Raw genomic sequence first — 12,455 nt, forward strand, 5'->3', positions numbered from 1 at the left:
CCTACTTTCCGCCCCGACCGATTGGTCCTCACGACTAAATTCGTTTCCGCCGTAGTTTCACTCGCTCCTACATCGTAGCGTCTCTCGACTTGCAATTTTACGTGTTATATAAAGTTTTGGCATGATCTCTATTCTCCATATTACAGTTATTAACATATTTCGTTATAAATTATATTCCGCAATACTATTAGGAGATATCTTGCGACTTTAATTTATTTGAGCGCGTTGACGTTTATGTCTAACATTTATTCTTAAATATTTAGTTACGTCTGCATAATCCATACTATCCATACTATCCATACTAATATTATAAATGCGAAAGTAACTCTGTCTGTCTGTCTGTTACTCAATCACGCCTTAACTACTGAACCAATTTTTATGAAATTCGGTATAGAGATATTTTGATACCTGAGAAAGGACATAGGATAGGTTTTATCCCGGAAATCCTACGGGAACGGGTTTTTCTTTGAAAACGCGGGCGAAGCCGCGGGTGGAAAGCTAGTATAATTATAATTTCAATAATGCGAATTTGTTCAAGCATTCTCAGGGTTTGTTATATTGTTATTATATAATGATTAAAGATAATAATTAATTAATAAAGAATTATGTGTGAAATCATTATCTAGTCAATTATAAGTTTTTACGATATCGTAGACTGATACGCTATAACTTTAAGTACAATAATTATATTGAATACTATATTACAATTTTACTTAAGTAATATCCGAAAGTGTGTAAGCGATAAGAAGACAAAATTTCAGTGAGCTTGTGCAACAAGTGTACACTCTAAACACCTATGAACGGGAAACTTGTTCTTGGAGAACAAAATAATAAATATACTACTTGCGACAATGTATTACATTCGTGTTAAGAATTTACGTTGTTTACGCTGTCTTTTAAATTCGAGTACAATAATTGTATGGTAATTGTGTGGTAAAAATGGAATTAGTATTTTTATTAATTCTACAGTTAATAACATAATGCAATTCTCTTTTTTAATGTATTTCTAAAAAGAAAATTATTAAAGATGTTAAAAATACCGTGAAAAAGAATTGTAAAACAAATGAAATAAAATCCTTTGTATCCAAAATACAGACTTTTCTTATTGAATGTTATTTTATTTGTCCTGTTGCAGGGCAGTGGCATTGTATTTTCACTATTTTTTTTTTTCGTTCGGTTTAGTTGTCGTCTAAGTCGTAGGCGTTTATTATAAGCCAGTATGTATTTTTTTTTGTATGCCATTAACCTCACAATCTTTATAATTTGTTTAAAAAATAAATTTATTATAATCAATTTACAATACTTTCTTTCATATTTCATTCTTGTATATTCGAATCGTTAAATAATCTATACTAATAGGTATTATAAAGCTGAAGAGTTTGTTTGTTTGATCGCGCTAATATCAGGAACTACTTACTGGTCTGATTTGAAAAATTCTTTCGGTGTTAGAAAGCCTATTTATCGAGGAAGGCTTATAGGCTATATATCATCACGCTAAGACGAACAGGAGCGGAGCAATGCGGGTGAAACCGCAGACCACAACTAGTTAGTCATAACTCCGAAAATTATTAGAAAGACATGTTTGTTTATCGTTTACCGATATACGTTTATCCGTTTGATTACCTCGTTTGTCGTTCGTATTATAGGGAAATCGTTCTTAATTATAAGTTTGAGTATTATATTTCTAGTTATAAGTTTTTAAATGACTGTTGTGTAGAGGGAAGTTTCCCTCAAGGAAATAAAGAGCAGACCATCGGCCGTCCTGTACATTTTTACCTTTTTATGTTAACGTTGCTTTTTTTATTAAGTGATAACAGTGGTTAGGTAAATCGTGGGTAAATCGTTTTATGAACAACAGGTATATTCATTTTATCTTCCCTTAAAATACATACTGTGAAGTTAGTAATTATTATTAATATAGAGGCATAACAAACTTCTCAGTCGTTTTTAAAGAAAGAAAAGAAAATAAAGAAAGACAGAAAATAAATTTATTGCCAAAAACCACAGCCAAAAACAATACATAATTTCTCTTTTAATTAGGCAAACGAAAATAAAAGGATCATATTATATTATTTCTCAAATATTTATCGGATTCATTTCGATGTTTTTACAACATACAATTGCTACAGACGAGGTGAAGCGCCTTATTAACAAATATAAACACCCACCTTTGTTTTTGTTTTGACTTTCTTAAGTGTACACTTGTTTTGATTGTCACATGTAATTGTACACCTTTAAGTTTTACCTTTAATATTTATTCTATCTTTTGAAATATAAAACTGCAAACGATATACGTACGTATTTTGTACGGCATCTGTGTCATACTATTTCTATACTGCTTTTAAGCCATTATTCCGCAACGCCGTACAAAAATCATGGAGACAAGGGGAGAAAATCTCTACCTGAACCTTCGAATTCTCATCTGCACTCAGGTGGACAGCTTACAAGTGACGTCATAGTGCTGAATCTTATTATTTTATGCTCTTATATCATTCTAGATAGGTCAGGTGGTGGGTCAAATGACCCATATTTTTTTCAACATGGGCCTGTAGTCTATTCGTTTTTATTTCTCATATAGTTACACTCGATCTTACTATATACTCGATGTTCATCCATTTAATTGGTATTAGAATTTTTAGGGAACTCGGAACTATTTACTGAACGAAGAATTAAATCGTGTCTTCGTGTTAGTACAAAGCGCTCAATTATATTAGACATGTTGCGGTCGATATATCGTTTCTGAGAAAAGCATGTTAGAATTGATTGTGCAATGTGCAGGCTGTATGGTAGGTAATTTTGTTTTAACATAGTATATGATACGCTTTTTAATAAATTATTTATTTATACATGTTAGTTTATTTCTTTAATAATTTTAATAAGATAGTTTCATTTTTTTTTATTAAGGGTTCAAATAACTAATTGTTTACAATATAGAATTAGTCTGTGTAGGTGTCATGAGAAAAATTATTAAGTATTAGTTTTATCTCATATTTATTACAAAAGGAAATATGTAAGGAAAACTGTATAGTGCGTGTCGGAGTACACACGTGATGCAATCGAGGTGTCGTAGCAGCGGACCGAGCCATCTTGTAACTGGTCCATTGTAAAGATTCTCAGTAAATAACTATAAATAGGCAACACATTGTGAGTTTCATCGACAGAAAATTGCAAGAAAACCTAATAAACGATGATATTATATCGTTGAATAGATACGTTTATGTCGTGGAAAATTTCTAGGATCTAGTTACTATTCCGTCGTTCATATTTTATTCTTCATTAAAAAATTACATGTATGCTTAAAAGTAAATAAACAAACACGACGCAATACACAACCATTTTAAAATTCCATTAGTAAATCGGTATTTGAGTATTGTAAATGTTAGTTGAATTAATTTATTCTCTATTTGCATACAAAACAAAAACATTTAACTTTAATAAACTAATATAGATACGCCAAACAAATTACATGCACTTCATTAGCGCAAAAAATATTATATTCAGTGTAAAAGTTTACCAAAACTGTTTATTAAGAAATATCATTCAAAGTATTTTACCTACGTACATTTCAATGATTTGTCTACTGTAATCATCGCAACGCCTAAAAATGACACCTTCTATCATCACTTCAAGCTATAAACTTTTGTCAACAAATCTCCACCTAAATAAAGAAAGCAATAACTCTATTATACACAAAGCATTATTATTATTCGATTTGACCGCCTCCTTGGTACAGTGGTTGACGCGTGTGGAACTTCACTTATTATTGGTATTAATAACATTTATCTGAATTATTTTATTACGATACTATACAGTATACAGAGATTACTTTTCCATTTCCACATACAAATGCTTCAGCCAGTGATCTATCTTACGGAATAGAAGTTTGAATTAATTTCCCGCCTATATTAACATAACAATTACGTCTCGATAAAATCATACTTCATTTATTGTCACGCCCTGCTTACTGCAAAATGCGAGTAAAGTGTGATGTGACTGGCTAAATTCTAAATAGCATTCATAAGGTAATTTTTATTCGTTTTATCATTAGACTGAAAGTGCTGTTGAGACCTATAAGTAACGTACCTAATAGTATGTTATATTTTATTAAATATCTAAATACAACAAATTAGAATGCAGAAACGCACTTTTAAGTAGGTACCAATGTCTTTTTTCATCAAGGATTTAACATAAGTACTATTCTGCTTTTAACTCTTTTAAATAAAGCAAATTGTAACTTTTGCAGAATTATTTCGACTTCTACCTATAATTTTTTGGGACCAACTTCCAACCCGTGATATAACAATTGTACAATTAGTGTAAAACCAATGGTAAATAAAATGGCAAGATATAACCCGATTACACAGTGCGAGGGCTAGTAATTGCGAATGAACGTGACGGACGCGCTGCAAATATGATAAACAAACTGCTTAATATTCCATTCTAGCATTGCACCGAAACACGGATCAGCGGCCGCCGAAGCGTGCCACAATTGCTTCACTAGAGATCTGCGAAACCGTTTTGCGAGTACTTTTAGCACCAATAATCTTAGCACCACAAACTCGAACGCTTTCAGCTGCTTTGAATAAGAAATCTCCCAGCGCTCTATTGATTCAAAGCTTACGCTCATATTCGGAGCAGCGATTCTTTTATCTAACATTTGCAGTTACCAACTTTTCCACCGGCTCTCAATTAAGCCGAACACAATCTTCATGATTTAATTTAATTAATTGGTTTGATACGAATATAACATTTTGTAAATATGAAAACCGCACATATTATATAGGTATGTATTAATTAAATTAGTGCAGTTAATTATCTAGATGCGTATTAACGTGATTAAAATTTTCATCGGAGTTTACGTTTAATAATTGTTTAGGTTTATTATTTATATTAGTTAATTACCTATCACAATTATTGTTAGTGTCTGAGTTTCTTCAAAGTCACTATAAAGAAGGGCTGGAAAAATCAATTCCTGTAATTACTTATTGAATGCAGACTGTCAAAGCCTTTGCTTTCTTATTAGAAGGAGAGTGTTTCACTTTGCTGCTAAGAAAAATGATGCAACAGGGTAATTGGAACTTAAACAGGGCTTCTCTTATACCCCGTTTATGATAAAAATATATTTACTAGTATTGAATCTTACACGTGCGTCCTTTCTATGATAAAGTATTAACTAATTTAGCAACGGGTTCCAATAAACTAACTATAATATCTAACATACAATGCGTGTTTCGTTAAAAAATCCTTATAAAATAAATCTGTTGATTACTAAACTTTAATCACACCTCTGCCCACACGTTTACTGTCCATCGCTCAGCTTCTAGGTTGCACCAAGTCAATCGAAGTAAATGTGTTTTATCTCAATTTGCATAACAAATCACTCGAAAGACAATCGATTTGGGGACCCAGTGGGTCACACGTGTAAGTGTCGCATGTATTTCATGCTTGTTGCAGTAGCGATGTAAGCTCGGGTATCAATACAGTACGCTTTATGCTATATTTAGTATGGTTAGTAGGTAAATCGGGTTATGGGACATTAATAGACAGAACTTTATTGTCTTATTGTCATTTTTAGTATAAAAATAAACGCTAGTCGAAAGACGTGAGCCCTAATCCCTCTTCAAGATCATGTTTTTGTATTATTTGTAGTTATAAAATGATTCGATAACACGAAACTATTATCATGGCTTTTGCAGAATTGTATAGTGTATACGTATAAACAAAACAGATGTTTACGCAATTCTGGAAAACTCATTTCTCCAGGTAAACAATACATACAAATAAACAAGATTATTGCAAAAAAATAAATTTGTACGTTACAAATCTGGTTTTATATATTCAATTTTCAATACTTCGCGATGTAAAGATCCTCGTAAGCTACTTATCTACCAGCTGCCCCGCGTTGCTTGATATAAATATTCTTTTCCATCTGTACTATATATTTTATTAAAAATTGTCAAGTTGTTGTGTGTAGTTATATATCTATAGTATTCTTAGATAAATGGTCCTAAGAGAACTTTTCATTTCGAATCAGTACCTAGTTCGTGAGATAAGCTCGTTTAAACAAACAATGAAAACTCTTCAGCTTTATTATATTTTACCGTCCATTCAGCTGAAATAAGTTTACCGTTAGGCTCCCTCAAGTGTACCACAGCTCGTCTTTGGCTTTGCTCATCCATCTGCAGAAAAAAACTATCTACAAATAGTTGATCAGGGCAACGTAATTTCAACAGTTACTTATCACCCTACAAATCAAACAAGTTTACAACTTATTTTAAGACCTATCGAAGACAAATGGCGTAGAAATATGGCAAGCCAACTATGGCAATAAACACTGTTATATACGACATTTTTATCTAAAACATTTTCGTATACCTCATTATCGTACGGACAACTAAAATTACATTCTCTTACAGGGTCAGAGAAGGGACGTGGCACCCTGGACGTGCTCCTCTGCACGACGTACTGCCGCTCGCAGTTGTACCTGTCCCGTCAACTATCACAACTACACCCAGAACTTACCATGCCGATGTTCTCAGGTGAGTTCACTTCAGTATTATCTTCTTGCCATATTATATAGTATGAAGCTCGTTAGGTAGGTTCCGATCATTCATAACGCGCTGGAAAATTTCCATTGAACATGATCTCAAACGCTCATAGTTACAATGCAAATAAAATACTGAAGAATAACAAAATGTTTTTATTAATACAAATAAGTGCTCACTGAATCAATCATATAACATCTGCTTGTTGATTTATCAACGAAAATACTTTTCATGGCAAAATAAAAGTATCGGTAAATAATGTTTCAATGAGATTTTTATTTGCCAACCGTACTTGTATTGCCAATCTCGATGTATTCACACGGCGTCGACATTCGACAGGAAATAATGTTAAGCCTAGTAGCCACTGTAGTTTACCATTCCAATTTCGCGTCTCTCACTATGTTTAGTTTTGTTATCGCGCGTGTGTACCCGGCTTTACACGTGACATTATACTCCTGTGGCCGAATAAACGCTGGGAGCTATCATTGACGAAATTAATTACGATGTTCCAATACTAATTTTGAATTGAGATTTCAAGTTGATTATTGCAGAGGGTATGATGAAATAATATTTATCGACTATATGCAGCTAGTACTCTGAAGGGATTAGTTTTTCATCGCCGATGATTTAATTGCTTTCTAACAGCGAAATATTATACATTCGATCCGCTTCCACCGGATAAAATTTTATTTTTGCTCGCGTTAGGCGCACTCCTGCTAATGAAATTTATTGCTAAAAATTACAACACCCAAACGTTCTATCAAACAAATATCAATCTAAAATGTATTATGTTGGATAAGAAATACAAGGAAATAAATGCGTTTCTTATACAAATGGAACACAATAAAAAAGTTGTTCAAGAACAGTCCAAATGAAGAAAACCTATGTCTCAGGCGTATTCTTAACCCTAGATTACTACCCTTCGTCGATTCGACGACGCGTCACCAAAAAAATCGCTATAACTTTTACGCGCGCGACCGTATGGTTTTCTAACTTCAGCTAATCTCAGCCGACCCATTGCTCTTGCGATGGACGGTAGTGCTTTGTGTGTGGAAGGTCCACACGCGCTGTACCAGAAACCATGGCTCGTCACATCGACGAAGGTTAGTATTAACGTAACTTTTCGTACTATTTAGTTAAGTTAAAATTACGTTATTTTATCTTTTATAATGGTGCCTATTATTTTATTTTTTAGATACGATTCATGTGTTATTATTAGAAGTCGAAAGCGATGAGGAAAATTCATCCGCGAGAGAGCCTGAAGACCATTTTGAGGCTGATGAGGCATGAAATGGAGTGGGTGATGATGAAGTTTCTATTGTAAATAAAGAGAAATTTCCAGATCAAGATTATGAGGCATGTAGTAATACATCTGCCCACGTTACATTGAAGACGAAAAACGTAGCACTTCAGCTGACCCAAGTGATTTGATTATAAGACCATCACGTACCATTCTTCTTGGGAAAGATAAACACATATGGTCACCACAATAGTCAAGGTCACAAAGCAGAAGGCCTTCAAGGAACATAGAAACATAACACGAGGGCCTGTACGGGTTTTTCAAGATATTTTAGATCCTCTTCCATGTTTTTCAGGTATAATTACTGATGACATTACTGATACTCTGCGGGACTCAATCACATAAATTTTAAACATGACTGAGACTGAGCAAAGTAATGATGCTTATGTCCCTCCACAGCAAAATAAAAGAATCATAAATATGCTATATGTCCCACCGTAAAGCAAAGGTAGACTAAAAATAGGTGCACTAAGTGCAAAAAATCGTTGTGTGCGGAACACAAACTTGATGTGTGTCACAAATGTTTTAGATCCTAAGCTATTATCAAAATTATATTTTTTATTAATTTTTCAGATATTATTTTTACAATTAAAAGTTTATTTCGAGCAATTTAGTGGTATATATTATGTGTACGAATTTTTCAAAAATTTTAAGAACTTTCATAAAGCATGTAAACTATGATCTCATTTTGATGACTGTTTCAATAAAAAATATGGTATTATAAGTATTTTAATATTTTTATATGTAGATTAATACATTGTCCTTATAATAAAAATATAACTACAAATATATTGTTTTAATTAAACCCCTTAATCCCCTCCAATAAAAAGCGTAGTCGAAGCGACGAAGGTTAGTATTAAACGGTGAAAAATAAGGTTAGTGTTCTAGGGTTAACTTTATTATTTAGCCTTTTATTTATCAGCTTTCATAGAGTCCATTAGGACTCGACATTTTAATCCATATTAACCCTCCAGGTGACACGGTGCATTGTAGCGGCATAGCATTTTTATTTGAATGACTTTTCAGAGTTCATATTATGTGGATGTCTCTTTATGCTGCTTTATTTTGTTTGGAAAGGATTTGTGAGTCTGTGCTACACTTATACAGAATTGCCTCTTTTGTTATTATAGAAGCGACAAATATAAATGAAAGTCGTATTAGCTACTCCTGCACTTATAACTCAAGAACGGCTGAACCGATTTAGCTGAAAATTGGCAGGGAGGTAGTTTAGAGCCAGGAGAAGTACATAGGATACTTTTTATCCCGTTCAACAACGTCCCCGTGTGACTTGACATGAAACGTCAGTCACTATGAAACGTGGTATAACAAAAAAAGAATCAGACTTGGAATAACAAAACGCAAATGACAGCTATGTAATTGACGTATAATGACAGATATGTAATGACGTATAGATGACAATTTGATATTTGTAAGAAATCAACTTCGAATGCTACGTAACCTGCTGAAACTTACGGACCTCGAAATATAAATAAATATTCTCTATGGGTACAATTTTCTATCTATAGACTTAAGAGTACTTTCCTGTTGAGCAGTATAAAATTCCACTCTGTATATTATAAAACAATTAACAATATTAAAACTTTGTATGCTTTACGCAGAGATCACAGCCCGCTTCCAAACGGCTCGGACTGAGGTGCGGCAACTGCTGCTCCAGTACTTGCTGCCGTGGCTCGTCAATATCGAACTGCTCGACCCAAATGTACCACCGGCAAATCCATTGTCCTATATACAGGTAAGTCAATCTCAAAAATTTGAGGTGAAACTTCGTAAACTTCGTTTCGCCTCGTAAATATCGTCACGTAACTACAATTTCGGTATCTTTGAATTTTGCCAAAGAAGTTAAACTTCAGACATGTGTGTTCGGCACACACTTTTTTTCAATTAGACTTCTAGAAGCACATGACATAGTTTTACCATTTACGACCGATTCGGAAAGTAGTATCTATGCATAAAAACCGTAAGATAACTAGATACTTAATTACCATATTTGCTCTTTTAAAATTATGTCAATTTTACATTTTAATTTTACATAATGGGGATGTACAGTATTATTAGGCATTTGTTTCTTGGAACTGCTCTTTAGAATATGAGATTAATATACTGGTATTTGTATGTAGATGGTCTAGGAATCTGCTTCTTGGAACTGCTTTTAGATTATGAAAATAATATAAAAATTAGGTGACGGAATCTTGGCTATGTGTTTATTGCTCGCTGCTAAGGCTGTGTTATTTTTATTTATTAAGGATAAGTTTCATACTTTTTTATAGTTAGAAAGATTTTTCATAATTTATAGGTAGGGAACGTGACAGAGGCGAATATAATTTATTCATAAAAATACCTTTTTTTCATTGAGGTAAACTTTAAATTAAGCGAAATTACAATTCAACTCCATTTAACAACACGGAGTGTATAGGAAGCTCACAATTACAACATACACTTCGCCGTCCCCGGAGAATAAAATGATAATCGCCATTACCATAGTTTTATTGCTATGCCATATTTGAAGCCTACGTAGCCTAATACATCCATACATTTTTTTTTTGTAATTTTTCTCCTGAATAATCCACAAAGTTATAAGATATTACAATAATATTTACTGCTTTTTCCCAGTAGAAGTATGATAGTGAAAAAGTTTCTTAACTCTTAATATGATAATAACTTTTACAATAATATTCTCGGAAAAACGACGGCGACTTTCAAATTAACCTTTAGTGTATACCCACATCAAAGCTAAATCCGCAGCACACAAATGGCAAATATAATAACGCACTACATAAATCGAATCAAACATCATAACCCCTAAAATGGACGTCAACGGTCAAAGACGCGTCTGTCAGCCGCGGGCATGAACCGCGCGGCGCAATCAAAACAAATAACAACGCACGGTAGCGCTTACACCGCTTTGTAGTTTTCATTTCCTGCGTGCCGTTTGGCCAATACATACGCAGACTCCAATAATTGAAGGGGACCTTGTTACACGATATTAGAGTTGTAGCTACGCAAATTAATCGATTAATAATGAATCCCTTTGTGCAGTGACAAAGGATTATAAGATATGATACGTTTTGGAGGACGTGCACTTGATATGATTAGTCGTTGTGATGTATTTCTATAGTATAGGTATAGGAAAAATTAATGTTCTGAATGAAATGAATGTTGTTAAGAGAAAGATGTCGGTGGAATTTTCTTATTATTTTTAAGTCTTTTCCTTTATTATACTCATAGATATTTATGCATATAATCAATTTACTGTCAAGAAGAGAGAGCCCTTCTGACATAGTTTTATAAACTTATTAGAAATTTCTTTAACCTTTACTTGTCGTTTAATTTGATGCAAACATTATATTTTTATATTTATTTCCTCTTGCTGTCCCTTCATCTATACCAAATTTGTGTGGTACAAATTTGGTATCTTATTACGACCTATCCCAATGTTATTGTGTCCCCTGGCTCCCCCAAAGCTAACACGAATGAAGTGACGACGGCGGATTTATGACTTGCGACCCCAGCGCGGACACATCACAGGAAAGCCTTATAGATAATTGTCAGTTTATGTATTGCTTTCATCTGACCGAAGGGGCGGCCGGCAAATTGTCTGCCTCGGGCGATCGCTCTCCGACACTATTTACATAATATTTTGTATTGCATCGGGTAAATATTGTTTCGGCGGTTTTCATTACGATCCCGTCTGGCGCTGATTTTCAGTCATAACATGCCTGTTTTTACGAGGCGCGCATGCTTAATTAGTTTCCATGAATGGAGTATGCGGCGCGGATCAGTGCACCGCGTGATTTTACCCATTGTTTGATACAAATGAATAGTGACAATCTAGACGGGCAGAAAAAATATGTTATGAATATTGTATAGTCTACCGAAGCCCCATAAATACTGATTTAATAATAAAGTACCTAATGGCGACCTTTTCAATAAAGGAATCAGATAAAAAAATTCCCTTCAATTAAAATTAAGTCTTGCTTTCTAAGGCTATGTAATTGGGCTCGGCCTCTATTTCGGAATCCGTAGAAGCTCCAGTTATCAAAAGCGCTGAATCTGTGACGAACTTGTGTAACCTTGAAGTCGTTATACTTGTATAGACTAAGATTCCTACTCTCGGAATACTAAGAACGTAACCCACGCTGCTCGTTTCTGGAAGATTTTTAGTTTCAGTCGCTTGATGATAGTTAACTTGGACTACCTTATTCTAATAGAAGTGAATTTGATTGTCACCTTTTGGCAATGTTTATCAACTTCCTATTCATCTTTATTAATTATTTTAATTATTTCATCGTCCTTATCTCCTTATATTAAATGCATGAATGTGTAGGATAGGTACTCTGATTTAAAAAATGGTGTTTAAAACTTACATCAGCAAAATATTATTTTCATTTACGTATAATTTTCCTGTAAAGAAACTACAAGTATTTGAATTGCAAATTTTATTGAAAACAAGTATCGGTTATTTCTAGAATATTCGTTAATTGAAGACGCCTGCAATCGTTGAAACTGCGCTCAAATTGTTTGTAAGCAACCATAGACAAACTGTTACATTGGCACTTTGAGGTAACTCAGCAACAGACGAGTTGATTTCA

The 12,455-nt window shown here is 33.6% G+C and overlaps 1 protein-coding gene across 1 annotated transcript in view; it reads left to right on the forward strand.

Moving 5' to 3' along the window:
• The window catches only part of fry (microtubule binding protein furry), a 116,196-nt gene that overhangs the window by 59,571 nt on the left and 44,170 nt on the right, over positions 1-12,455 (forward strand). Inside the window, exons 26-27 of the mRNA XM_090105808.1 lie at positions 6,417-6,539; positions 9,465-9,598. Of these exons, the coding sequence (XP_089961934.1) occupies positions 6,417-6,539; positions 9,465-9,598 (257 nt within the window). The remainder of the gene's footprint in view (positions 1-6,416; positions 6,540-9,464; positions 9,599-12,455) is intronic.

Source organism: Colias eurytheme, chromosome 1, assembly GCF_061535395.1.
Source record: "Colias eurytheme isolate Ceu_HAF_F1 chromosome 1, ilColEury1 Martin Lab GWU primary, whole genome shotgun sequence".
In the NCBI taxonomy this organism is placed as follows: domain Eukaryota; kingdom Metazoa; phylum Arthropoda; class Insecta; order Lepidoptera; family Pieridae; genus Colias; species Colias eurytheme.